Raw genomic sequence first — 14,856 nt, forward strand, 5'->3', positions numbered from 1 at the left:
ACACTCCCTTTTATTCTCTTCGGAATATGTTTCTCTTTTTATGAATAAGTTCGACAATGAGGGTACGGATCAATATGACTATGTGACCACCACCTCCCATTCTCTTGGAATATATGACAAATCACATCCTTACTGCCGGACTTAAGGTGTACGTTTGCGCTTGACACGCATAGCAAAGACTCTCATTCTATTTTCTCTTAGAGGGTAAGCAAACGGATATCTACAGACCAAGGAATTTGCATGTACTTTTGACTTATCTTCAGATTCTTCATTCTACTCTTAATCTTCCCATTCCCAGTTTGTTTGTGGAAATTTGATCTACAACGCTTCCCAAAAGGGTAATACGTATAAACGCAGTGTAAAGTTACTCCAAGTATGAAATTTCTCCCCCCTGTCATGTAATTTTGTAGCGACAAAGTTAAGATAAGGAGAAAAAGTTTTAAATTTGCAATAATTTTACTCCGCGTTTATATAAGAAAAACAGTGAATGACTATATCTTGGAGTGTCATTAGTAGCACAATAATGCTAAGTAAATGAGCATATAATGTTTGCAATAAAACTCATATTACTAATAAAAGGTCATCATTGCACACTCTGTGCATTATGTCATTAACCGCCCGTCATAGTTAGTGGGCAAATGAATACTTGTGTACACAAAATTCCATCGATTGAGATCACAAGGTATATGCCTTTACAACAACTTCCTTGTTCTTAATATTTTGTGAACTAAACCCATCTAATGTTCCTTCTTTTCCACAAACTTAAGTTCTTAGTTCAGCAACAACAAACAGAACAATCGAAATAGGTGACATCCCTAGCATGGTAGCACTACATACGGACAATGCGACTGAGTGTGACCCTAATACGAAAACCAATGTTGATGTTTTGAAGGAAAACAAAAGAGCAATGAACATTAAACTCACTGCACTCTGGCGGCCTAACCTGTTCAAAAATGGCTCCTTTTTTGTAACAAATAGAATTACCACGTTATTCCTGCCTTAGTATAATATTACTAAATATATATAATAAAATTTCAAGCGCAGGACCGATAGTCGTGGAGATCTTTGGGGGAGGCATGGATCCAGCAAAAGGCGTCGTCCGTCCAGCCGGAGCTGATGATGAAACAGAACAAACAAAAACAAAACAAAGAGTATTTGGAAATTCTATAAAATTATTCCTGTGTATATGTATGATAGGATTCTTATGAATTTAAAAACTGGTTCTAATTAATATTTTCAAGTTTAGTCCAAACTTGAAAATTTTGATAGTGATCGAAAAAACATTGTTATTTTTTGCAAGCAGTAATTTATTACCGATTTAGAAAGAATTTGCAATCAGGCTGAAAAAAACTAATAATTCAAGGTTAAGTACGGCTATCGTTAAACTAATTGAGTTTTCCGTACATTGCAGGCTATTGTTTGCTACTTATGCCGTAGTCGGGGTTACGACTCAGCATTGTATGCACTGCCGGCTGGATGTATCGCGGGACTGTCATTTCTGTTCAAACCTAACCTTGGGTTTGCGATAGCGTCGTTATCGGGTGCTTTTAAGGTAAGCTTAAGGTTTAATTTTCATATTTTAGATATACTGATTCCTGCCGCCGAATTCCACTTTCGCACGAGACGCCACAAGTAAGGATATCATCCCCACCATCTGGATGTGTGGCGGTCCTCCACAGTGCAGTTTTCAAGGAGCTTTCTTCCACGTACTACGAAGCTGTTTCTTCTCACAAGCACACAGCCGGTCTGAGGTTCGAGTCTCCTTAGGAGACGCCCCGCGACTGTTGTTGCGTAGTCTTTGCGGCCTCCATGGCCCACGTCCTACTTCGCTGTGAAAGCCAGAGCTAACAGCACAGAGGAGGTTTTAGTCGGTATGGGGTTGAACTTGAGTGTCCGCTTACGCGGACACTCGAGTCCGACATATAATAAATACGCAACAGTATTTACTCCTCTCAAAAAAAAAAATACGAAGCTGTGGAATAAGCTTCCTTATGCGTCGTTTCCGGGACGATACGACATGGGTACCTTCAAAAAAAGCGCGTACACCTTCCTTAAAGGCCGGCAACGCTCCTGTGATTCTTGTGGTGTTGCAAGAGAAAGTGGGCGGCGGTGATCACTTAACACCAGGAAAGGGTCACCTGGTGTTAAGTGATCACCGACGCTCGTTTGTCCTCCTTTTCCATAAAGAAAATACATGAATTAGATATTTAAACATAATATACAAAAATCAAATTTGCATACAAATCTACCATACACTGCAAATCTGCCATAAAAAAAAATACAATTACTAGTTTTATTATAAAAAATAATAAAACAGGTAAGATGATTCCCCGAGAAGCTGACCTACTGAACCGATTTCAACAAAAGAGGTTCCATCGATTCAACTCAAGTGTCGTCACAGTCTATATTATATGTGAGTAATTTACTCTGCAGAGTGTCTCATTAAGAAGATTCTGTTACAAAACACTGTTCGCTGTATACATTTTTATGAAATATTTTAAAGCCTTTATACCGACATAGTTGAAAGGTATATTTCTGTGAGTTATCTATCTATTCACATGCAAATTTTTCGAGCTGGTATAATTATTTATCAGACCATTGATATCACCAATAATCTTGGTGACTACCTTTGGCTCTGTATGTAGGAACAGTTTATTTTTCGAGAACAATCTATACGCCTGTCTTTTTTAGCTTCATGCAAGCCTTGTACAAGAGACTATTGTTGACTCCTATGTTGAATAGATAGTTGTTAAAGCTGCCGTTATCATATGGGCTATTTTACTTTAGTGGCATGTTAGTTTCACTATCGTTTCATCAACATTTAGAAAATTTATTGAATTAGGCGTTATTTTGCGGAAATACATAATCATCCAAATTTCGTAAGCTTTCTTGAGTGTCAATTAAAAGATTTATTTCTTTAATCAATTCCACACGTGTCAGTCTCGTGCTAGAGTTTGGCGAGTCAACATCTCCTGAGCATGCCTCGAGTAGAGGCGAAACACGTGTCGAATTTACACTCAAGAAAACTTACAAAATTAGGATCATCAACATATAGCTCGCTAACAGTCGTCCGTTCGTAATTATCGAAGATAGGCTATTTTACTTAAGAAGAGTTATTAGTTTTTGGCCATTCTTTCGATTGGCATCATAAAAGTAGGGGTGTTTTTTTTTTATATTTCAGTCGGTTCGATTCCCAGACGAGACAAGTAATTTTTAGAAAATCTTTGAGTGCAGAAGTACTAACTTTTAAAAATAATATAAAGTCTTTTGGCGAATTGGCAAGCAAAAAATTGGCGAGCAGCTTTCCAGTTACCCGACCGGAACACGCAAGTTCTGGTCGTTGTCGAAAGCTGCTCTTGGTAACTTCAACCAGCCGTCCATGCCGCCGTTGCACATGAGGAATGACACCCTGGCCCATACGGCAAAAGAGAAAGCCGATCTCCTGTGCACTCTTTTTGCCTCCAACTCGACTCTTGACGACAACGGAAAAACACCGCCGACCATCCCGCGGTGTCAGAGCTCCATGCCTGAAGTACAGTTCCGACAGAAAACTGTTAGGCGAGCTCTGTTTTCGTTGGACGTCAGGAAGTCGAGCGGGCCGGATGGCATTTCTCCAATCGTGCTTAGAACGTGTGCCCCTGAATTGACGCCGGTGCTAACGCGTTTATTCCGGCACTCTTATTCAAAAGGCGTAGTCCCTGATTCATGGAAGTCAGCCCTTGTCCATCCGATCCCAAAAAAAGGAGACAGTTCGGATCCGGCAAACTACAGGCTTATTGCGATTACCTCCCTACTCTCCAAAATCATGGAGAGCATAATTAACCGCCAGCTCTTGGTATACCTTGAGGGTCACCAGTTGATCAACGACCGGCAGTACGGCTTTCGCAATGGTCGGTCGACTGGCGATCTTCTGGTATACCTAACACATAGATGGGCGGCGGCTATTGAAAGCAAGGGGGAAGGCCTGGCAGTTGGTCTGGATATAGCGAAGGCCTTTGATCGTGTATGGCACAAGGCGCTCCTCGCAAAACTTCCATCATTTGGGCTTCCCGAGAGCTTATGCAAGTGGACCTCCAGCTTCCTCACTGGGCGCAGCATACAGGTCGTTATCGACGGTTATTGCTCGAATCCCAAGCCCGTGAACGCTGGAGTGCCCCAAGGCTGTGTGCTATCTCCCACGCTGTTTCTTCTGCATATCAATGATATGTTGGACACCGCCAACATGCATTGCTATGCAGACGACAGCACTGGTGATGCCGTATACACGGGCCATGCAGGTCTCTCTCGGGAAAACGTCGACCAGTGCCGGGAGAAACTTGTGTCTTCTATCGAGTCCTCTCTCGAGAAGGTCGCGGAATGGGGTAAGTTGAACCTTGTCCAATTTAACCCCCAGAAGACTCAAGTTTGCGCGTTTACCACTAAAAAAACCCCATTTGCCGTATCACCGCTCTTCGAGAACACTTCCCTTAAAGCCTCGCCTAGTATCGGAATACTGGGTCTCGAAATCTCGAGCAATTGCCAATTCCGTGGCCATTTGGAGGGCAAAGCCAAACTGGCTTCAAAGAAACTGGGCGTCATAAATAGAGCACGGCAATACTTCAAGCCGGCCCACATTCTAGCGCTCTACAAAGCGCAGGTCCGGCCTCACATGGAGTATTGCTGTCATCTCTGGTCTGGCGCACCCCAGTATCAGCTCGATCCATTTGACCGCGTGCAACGCAGAGCAGCTCGAATTGTCGGGAACCCAGTACTCTGTGAACGGCTGGATCATTTGGCGTTGCGTAGAGACGTCGCTTCATTGTGTGTTTTCTACCGCATCTATCACGGGGAGTGTTCCGAAGAGCTGTTCAACCTGATTCCTGCCGCCGAATTCCACCTTCGCACGACACGCCACAAGTTAGGATTTCATCCCCACCATCTGGATGTGTGGCGGTCCTCCACAGTGCGGTTTTCAAGGTGCTTTCTTCCTCGTACCACGAAGCTGTGGAATGAGCTTCCGTGTGCGGTGTTTCCGGGACGATACGACATGGGTACCTTCAAGAAAAGCGCGTACACCTTCCTTAAAGGCCGGCAACGCTCTTGTGATTCCTCTGGTGTTGCAGGAGAGTGTGGGCGGCGGTGATCACTTAACACCAGGTGACCCGTACGCTCGTTTGTCCTCCTATTCCATAAAAAAAAAAAAAAAAGTCTTCTTTCAGTAAAATAGCCTATCTTCGATATTTAAGGTACTTTCCCTTCATGTCCCATAACTTTGGGACATCCTGTATATTAAGTATTATTACATATTCATACCCCCTTATTTATAATAGTCTGCTAACTTATAGCATTGCTAATTCTCACTCTGTCTTCTTCTATTGACCTAAGTCAGAATGAGAAAAAACACTCCTTAGCTGCTGTTTTAAGTTAGCGGATCATTATGGATAAGGGGGATAGTATACATTATCATGGCTCCATTTGACATATGCAAACCATCTGAAGAGAGAAGAGAAACACTAGGATATCTTCCAATACCTTAGGTACACCAATACTCTTGCTCGACTTTTACAAAATATTATACTTCAGGATACCCGTAACAATTTCCCTAATGAAACTGCTTCTTATAGAAATTATAGAAAAAGTTTTCTGCTTACGTATTCTTCACGATATCATGGATGACATCATAGTTTTAAACAACTATCTCGAACAGATGGCTTAGCCGCCCACCCCAAAATGCAAAATAGGATATCACTAGACGGTAACTTACGGAAAATAGCCAGTGATTAACTGCCCACGCACTCCTGGATGCCAGAGCCTTAGCTACCTGTTCTTAGCTATAAGTATCCAAAATTAGAATGATAATTTTTTTGCAGATATTTTCTACGACTCTTTATGAAAAGAAGATGCTGCCAGATAATATTCCATTACCTCTACTTCTGTACTGTTTCTGCCAAGGAACCCTATTCCATACCAGGTTTATGGACCCGGATATCTGTCCAAGCTACATGTTCAATCTAATCAGAAGTGTAAGCAATGGAAGGTGAGTATACTAAATCGATTCATTTACATAATCTGCTTATTTTTTCCCTTAAATTTGGGGAAGGATTAAATATCCTGGATCTTTAACGAGTCATAAAATAGTAGTGGGAGGCTACTTTGAAAAGGATGCCGGCTAGATTATGGGTACCACAATGGCGCCTTTTTGTGCCGTGAAGCAGTAATGTGTAAGCATTACTGTGTTTCGGTCTGAATGGTGCCGTGGGTGCCTAATGAAATTACTGGGCAAATGAGACTTAACATCTTATGTCATTTTCAATAACCTTTCTATCCTTAGTTTAACTTACTTGAGGTAGACAAATCTATCCTTTTACGCTTTTCAATAACCTATCGACAGATAGCATTGGACTATAATTAATAATTATATAACTATATTACTCATAACTATGGATAGATAAGATCTTGTCATTCAATGTATCCGTAACTAGAGATACATTATTGAAAATGGCTGTAAATTGATTTAGTTTCACGATTGCTAGATGCTTTATCCACTACTGTAGCTATGTAATATAATTACATAACTGATATTTAATATGTTTTCAGGTCTGAAATTCTGTACGCGAATATGCTCAAGATTATTAATAAGATTGCTATTTAATTTTTTTTATTAATACGGTTGTGAAAATATGGGATTTGTAAGATATAAAAGCATCTTTATTTTAATTGTACATAGATATATTATTTCTTTATATTTTTGTGTACTATTTGAAGCCATTCTTGTATTTTTAGCAAAAACGATAATAGATGCAAGATTTTGACAGGTCTTTTACTGTGTACAGTAATGCTTATTGTAAAGCAAATTTGTATTTCATCATATCTATGGATGTAATTACTACTTTTAATGTTTTTATGTCATTGATTGGAGTCTCTGATAATGTGGTACGAAGTCGGGACCTTTTTTTGTAGATTTCATCAATGTTTCACTTTTACAGCATAGAGATATTGTACTTAAATTTAGTTGATAGAAGTATCAGAGCTGACTCATAGTGACTACAATTATAAATATAATAATTTCTTTTATTACTATTCAGAAAATGTACAAAGGAGTTGAAGTATGTTTACAATTGTTCGTTATGCCAAGAACGGAATAAATCCTCCTTTGGAACTTCACGCAGATTATTTTCATAAGAATCTCTTTAATATTATTTTTTTCTTGGAAAATTACAATAAATTTGGATTTTTGAATAATAAAGAGAAAATTAAGTTAATGGGTAACGTTAAATCGTACTAGATTTACAATCTAATGGTGTATACCGTCGGTATGTTAACATTTGAAAGAGCGACATCTCAAGTCAATTTCACAACAATACTGGGGTTGAGCAGGTTTTCAACTGTAAAGAGCGACAACCTGAGAGTTGAACAAGACCAAGACATACCTAGATTTACGAACCATTCGTCACTCGTACGGTTGGCTCAGTGGAAGAGAAGAGAGTAATTTAATTAAGAGCACAAGTGAGGGATATCACCTTAAAAATAAAAATCGTTTAAACCGTACGTACGTAGGTCTTGAGGTCAAAGTTGACTAGATCCAGATGTGATATTAATACCTATGTTATTTTGTGAATAAAAGTTTCACTTACATCGTGGTTTCATAAAACTAAATTGGCTTCGAAGAAGCTGGGCGTTATCAATAGAGCACGGCAATACTTCAAGCCGGCCCACATTCTAGCGCTCTACAAAGCGCAGGTCCGGCCACACATGGATTATTGCTGTCATCTCTGGTCTGTCGCACCCCAGTATCTGCGCGATCCATTTGACCGCGTGCAACGTAGAGCAGCTCGAATTGTCGGGGAGTCAGTGCTCTGTGAACGGCTGGATCACTTGGCGTTGCGTAGAGACGTCGCTTCATCGTGTGTCTTCTACCGCATTTATCACGGGGAGTGTTCCGAAGCACTGTTTAACCTGATTCCTGCCGCCGAATTCCACCTTCGCACGACACGCCACAAGAAAGGTTATCATCCCCACCATCTGGATGTGTGTGGTTTTCAAGGTGCTTTCTCCCTCGTACTACAAAGCTGTGGAATGAGTTTCCTTGTGCGGTGTTTCTGGGACGATACGACATGGGTACCTTCAAAAAAACTCTCTTGTGATTCCTCTGGTGTTGCAAGAGAATGTGGGCGGCGGTGATCACTTAACACCAGGTGACTCGTACGCTCGTTTGTCCTCCTATTCCATAAAAAAAACACAATTGTTTTTTTTATTTTTTTTACACGAGTAGGGCAGTTTTTTGATAAATTTTATGTAAGAATAATCAGGTGATGGAAAATATAAGATGAATATTTGTATTTTTCGTAATATTGTTAGTACCTTATTCTTAGTACACGTATATTAAGAAGTGAGCTTAAAAGTTTTGTTATTTAAAAATTCTCTTCTCAACTTACTCACTGCATCTATACTAAGATAATTGAGAGTAATAATGAGAATAGAGTTCTAATTTATTGTATTATAAAATTGACCTTACTAATAATATCGGTTTATTTATGTTACGCAACTGATATAACTGAAATTAATGAATTATAAAATAAAAATTATTGAACAATGCGACACTTCCTTGTTTTTATACTTTACTAGCTGACTCGACCGACGTCGTTCTGTACATCTATATATATATATAAGTCTCGCTAAAACTGAAGAACGGCTGGACCGATTTGGCATTCATTTTAGTCTTGAATTAATTGTGGAAGTCCAGAGAAGATTTTAAAGTTTTAATAAATATGAAAATTTTCGGAATTAAATAATAACAACAATTTTGTTTTTCCTTTGATGTGTCCCCCGTCGCGTCGCTCAGAAATCAAATTGAAAGAATAGTTTAAAATGAATAACTAATTAGAATCTTTGTATCTTTCTCAGTTTCTCAGGAGGTAAAAATCAAACTTAATTTTAGCTACATATAGTTGGTAGATTAACTATATGCTATCTATGATGGCAATACAACGTTCGCTGGGTCAGCTAGTAATAAATAAAAAACTGTTTTTATGTATTTGTCAACAATATTTCATAACATCAAGAATTATTTCATAACATATGCTCCTTCTTGTTATTATGAAATTGTGTCTCAGCAGAACTGTCGAACCGTGCGTCAATAAATTCTCTCACAGAAAATCAGTCCATACAAAACTAATATTGGAAATAAAAATAATTATGGGTCCCAAATCGAAATAAAAACTATCCTATCTCTCAAGTTGGACTAAACATCACTCAATGAAGTAATCCCCATTTAAATCCGTTCATTAGTTTAAAAAAAAATACTGTTATATAGGTATTTGCCAGCAATATTTCAAAACATCAAGAATTATTTCGTAAAAAATGCTCCCTGTTGTTAAGTGAAATTGTTTCACAGTGGAACTGTCAAACCGTGCGTCACTAAATTCTCTCATAGAAAATATGTCCATACAAAACAAATATTGGAAATAAAAATAATTTTGGGTAACAAATCTAAATAAAAACTATCCTATCTCTCAAGTTGGACTAAACTGTACTCCATGAAGTAGTCCCCATTTAAATCCGTTCATTAGTTTAGGAGTCCATCGCGGACAAACAACGTGTCACGTAATCTTATATATAAAATTCTCATGTCTTGGTGTTTGTAGTTAAACTCCTTCGAAACGGCTTGACCGATTCTCATGAAATTTTGAGTGCATATTGGGTAGTTCTGAGAATCGGACAACATCTATTTTTCATCCCCCTAAATGTTAAGGGTGGTCCACGCCAATTTTTTTTTTAATTTTTTTTACATTTTTTTTAAACTTATATGATTATGAGTCAGCATTAAAAAATACATGCAACTTCAAATTTTCACCCATCTACGATCAACAGTTATTTTTGTATCGCGATTTCAATATCGGCAATACAACGTTTGCTGGGTCAGCTAGTTTATATATAGGTACTAAGATTTATATTTAAATTATCATAAACAATATCTGGTATATTTTATTTTAAATTCAAAGTTGTTGAATCGCAAATGATAAATACCGGCTGTAATATAAAAATAATAATTTTATTGTACTTTTTGTTTTATTTAATACACTTATTCAGTTAAAACATACTGTTATTACTTGCATACCTGCGTTACTTAATTACAAATTACCTGTTATTTTCATCTTACGTCTCTACCTTCTTACATTCTATTATAGTATTATATGCAACAGTTGTATAAAGAGGGTCAAAAAACGCGAGTGGCGTGGGTTGCGAAAATCGCAATGAATTGAGCCACGATCGTTTTTTGACCTTGTTATACAAAGTGGCGCACATTTTTTTGGTAACTGGTAATTTAATTTATTAATAAACAAACAAATACCACAAGTTTTCGAGCTGGCGTGTAAATGGGCGGGAAATGTACTGCATACGTACATATTTCTGATCGGTGAGTAGTTTCATTTTCTCCCGAAGAATGGCAAATTTACACCCATACAGCCAACACGAGACAATTGAAAATTACTAATTACACCTACCATCATCTTGGCAAATAATATTAGCAAGTTGATTTTTTTTAATAATAATAATGACACACTTTTTACACAAATTATCTTGCCCCAAGTTAAGCATATATAGCCTGTGTTATGGGTTACAAGACAATGATATATTTAATACAATATACTTACTTAAACATACATAAATTCATATAAACATCCATGACTCGGAAACAAACATCCATATTCATCATATAAATGCTTGCACCTACCGGGATTCGATCCCGGGACCTCTAGCTTAGTAGGTAGGATCGCTAACCACTCGGCTTTACAGGTCATCTAATTAAAATGTTTGGTTTAATGATTTAAAAGTTAGTAGTTTATTAAAGCCGTGTGGAGTTTGAAGGCCGAGACGAGGAGAGAGGCAATTGCCATTTCCCGCCCAGGCATATAGTGCTTTTCTTAAAAGAATGCAGGGATATAAAACGCACTTTTCATATTATACATTAAATTTAATTTACCTTTTAGTCGCTAAATACATATCATCTGGGGCTTTAATTAAAAATTGTTTTATGTTTTCGCTACTAAAAATTTTCGGTTTCTCTCTTTTGAATCCGGTCGATTGTCGTTTAAGAAAAGTAGTTGAATTCCCATAATTTTTCAAGTTTATGCTGTTTTTAACATGAACTGTACATTTCAGCATGGAATAAATTGCCCAGAATGTAGATGGCTTTTTAGTTTAAGCAATCTCATTAAAATACGCCAAAAATACTGTTTCGGCGAAAATGTTCATTATTTTCTCGTTTTTCCAACTCATAAAATTTTCATTCACAAAATAACTTTCATGTATTTTTCTTTTGACTTCGTTAGAAGCAGGTTTTCCATTGCCAATTTAGCTTCTGATCTGGTGGAGTAGGTACAATTAATCTCCATTTCACTCTCTGAACCGTTGGAACTAATTTTTATTGTTTTTATAATCTATGCCCACAGGCAAACGGAAAGAGATTATGGTATGCCAAGAATGACAAAAGGGATCTGATCAAATAGTTTTTTTTAATAACCCAGGAACGCCGTTTCATACAACATTGCAGGAGCGTTGTAATGTTCCAAATTCAAAAAACACTCCTTCATTGGATTTGATTTTACATCTACTTATATATACTTCGATACTTCGCGTGTTCTTTTTTAAAATAATGACAATATTTCCATGCATGTTTGAGAAAACTATTATGTATGTACAGTATGTACTACCAGTGGAAGGCTCTTATGCACAGGATGCCGGCTAGATTATGTGTACCACAACGGCGCCTATTTCTAAGAAGTGAAGCAGTAATATGTAAGCATTACTGTGTTTCGGTCTGAAGGGCGCCGTAGCTAGTGAAATTACTGGGCTATGGGACTTAACATCTTATGTCTCAAGGTGACGAGCGCAGTTGTAGTGCCATTCAGAATTTTTGGGGTATTTCATGAATCCTGAGTGGCACTGCATTGTAATGGGCAGGGCATATCAATTACCATCACCTGGACGTCCTGCCCGTCTCGTCCCTTATTTTCATTAAAAAAAATCTATGAACCCACCATACCTAACCTAGATTTAGTTGTCTGTGGCACCAAACCAACTGTGCTTTTTTGGCGACATTGTAGTACTGTGAAGAATGCTTTTTTAGGCCATAGAGTATAGACTTTTTCAGACTTAATAGAGTATGTAGTTTTATTACAGATCGTGGCTATATAAATAATAATAATAATCATTAATTATTCAACTAATTATATGTGGTACAAAATGTTTTGTGCCCTACCCTCTGCGATAGGATACCCTGAGTTGCAGAGGCTAGGTCCTTCCGAAAGGCTATACATTATTTAACATAATTAGCAAACTCACTAAAAAGATGTATGTGTGTGTGCGTGTGTGTGTATGTGTGTGTGTGTGTGTGTGTGTGTTTGCGTGTGTGTGTCTTTTTTTTTTATTTAGTCTTTGTTTGTTTGTTTATGTAGTATGTCAAACTGTGCACAAGATTAAATAAATGTTAGTAATTGAATATTAAGTTTTAATTTTAAGAACTTTTTCTGTATCGTCGTATTTAATGTCGTATGTAAGATTTTGTCAAAGAGTATTTATTTTATTTTATATTTATTATATTTTATTTAAATAACAAATAAAAGTAGAGGAGTAGAAAAAGAATTATAAACTCGTATGTTGTTATAATGGCTCGCATGATATTTTTACTTTTTTAAAAGATTTTATAAAGATAGAGATAGAATCCCAATTGAAATAAAACGGCTTATTCATGCGAATTATCTTTTTATTTATTTTTTACTTATATATAAAATATGTGGTTATAATTTTCTGAAAGGCCTATGCCAAACATTTATATTATAATAAGGCTGAACACTATTAACTAATTTAAATATCCGATTAATAACATGTAAATACATGTGGCATTTCGGCCGGTATAAATTCTCTGATAACGAATTATGTTTTACTTCGAATTACCTCCAGCTTTGAAGCAATAATAATATAGGACTTTTGATCAGACCTTGAATGTACATTGGAGCAATTGGATTTATAGATAATAGTACTTTGTAACCCAACTATGGATAAATGAAATATACTTTCAAACCCTAACTTAACCATTTAGAGGTAACGTTTTGATAAATACGAGTTTAATATACGAATACTTACTTATAACTTGTGCAGCTTGAATTTTTTAATGAAAATAAGGGACGAGACGAGCAGGACGTTCAGCTGATGGTAATTGATATGCCCTGCCCAAAGCAGTGCCGCTCAGTATCTTTAAAAACCTCATAGATTCCGAGAGGCACTACAATTGCGCTCGTTACCTTGAGATATAAGATATTTAGTCTCATTTGCCCTGAAATTTCACTAGCTGCTGAGCCCTTCAGACCGAATCACAATAATGCTTACACATTACTGTTTCACGGCAGAAATAGGCGCCGTTGTACCCATAATCTAGCCGGTATCCTGTGCAAAGGAGTCTCTCACTGGTTTGTTGAAAAAGACAGACTTCATCCCCTATTTTACGAGTATCACCATGGGTATGAAACTTCAAAAATCCCTTCTTATTGCTGATTTATGTAACTTATGTAACCTTTATACAAAATTTTATGTCTGTAGTCTCAGCAGTTTATATTATGAGGCTCTGGATATTATGATTTTGTATAGGAAGTGTTAGAAAATCAATCCTTTGTTTGATAGTGAATGGCTAAAGATCTTTATATTACTCATGCGAAAAAAGTGAACTATTATTAACTAATTACTCAACCTTGGCGCTCGCTGTTGTGGTTGAAAAAGAGCCGTTTGCCAATTTTAAAATTACGTACGTGCATTGAATGCGAAAAGTTTACTTCTTCATCATTATCATCATCATCATCAGCCGGAAGACGTCCACTGCTCGACAAAGGCCTCCCCCAAAGATTTCCACGACGATCTGTCCTGCGCTGCCCTTGTTTACTTGTTAAGTTTACTTGTCGCACGCAAACTATACTTGACACTCGCAAATTTCGAAATATCAAAACTAAATTGAGGTTGACGCGTCTTACAGTTTAGTTTAATAAGTAAAATTATAATTTAAGTTACAAAAGTTTAAAAAAGAATATGTTGTCGCACTTGACAGAGAAATGGGCAAGACTAATAACTGAATGGCAACCTAGACCTAACCAACTAGATAGCAAAAGAAATAGAGGTAGACAGCCTATGAGATGGGAAGACGACATCAAGAAAATAGCGGGGCAACTATGGACTCGTACAGGTATAGATAGGACAGAATGGAAATCTTTGGAGGAGGCCTTTGTCGGAAGATAAGCTGTACCACAGTAAAGACCCTTTGCCGATAGTATTTAGAGGCACTTTTTTTACTTTAGTTTAGTAACTACTATGTAAAATTTGTACAGCAATAAAGGCTTTTTTATTTTATTTATTTATGTTGTCGCACTTGTTGAACAATATATAATAAAATGTACAGTTTATATTACATTAGACAGGAAAAAAGGCAAACGTGGAAGCTGGCTTTCCATCAATTTTAGTAACGCCAGAAGCAGTTTGGTTAATCCCCCTTTTAGTCGTTGCACCAATAGGATTGACAATGAGAACCTTCTGAAGTGATTGCTTACTGTTTGAAAATGATGACAAATATCCTCGGGTGAACGTACATATTGATTCGCACTGGAAAAAATAAGTGTATTATTAAAAGACTCATTCTATGAGACGGGGCTTGGATTTTAGCGGTCGTTCGAGTAAAGTCGGCTTGTCTTGGGAGGCCGATTAGGCAGAGTAAAATTTACCAGAGTGATTTATAAACTTCATCAGGTGCCATCTCCTACCGGAGGTTGGCTATCATTAGTGCTATTTTTATCTTTGACACAGCAGCTCAGAACAGGGATTCTATGCTGAGGT

At 37.4% G+C, this 14,856-nt stretch overlaps 1 protein-coding gene across 2 annotated transcripts in view; it reads left to right on the forward strand.

Annotated features, from left to right (window-relative positions):
• Nucleotides 1–10,038, forward strand: part of LOC126976016 (transmembrane protein 135-like) — a 68,129-nt gene extending 58,091 nt beyond the window's left edge. For both annotated transcript variants that reach the window (XM_050824158.1, XM_050824159.1), the window contains 3 exons: nt 1,412–1,552; nt 5,850–6,016; nt 6,577–10,038. In XM_050824158.1, coding sequence (XP_050680115.1) covers nt 1,412–1,552; nt 5,850–6,016; nt 6,577–6,631 — 363 coding nt within the window. In that variant the 3' untranslated portion in view covers nt 6,632–10,038. The remainder of the gene's footprint in view (nt 1–1,411; nt 1,553–5,849; nt 6,017–6,576) is intronic.
• The last annotated feature ends 4,818 nt before the right edge of the window (nt 10,039–14,856 follow it).

This window comes from Leptidea sinapis, chromosome 39 (assembly GCF_905404315.1).
Source record: "Leptidea sinapis chromosome 39, ilLepSina1.1, whole genome shotgun sequence".
Taxonomy (NCBI): Eukaryota; Metazoa; Arthropoda; class Insecta; order Lepidoptera; family Pieridae; genus Leptidea; species Leptidea sinapis.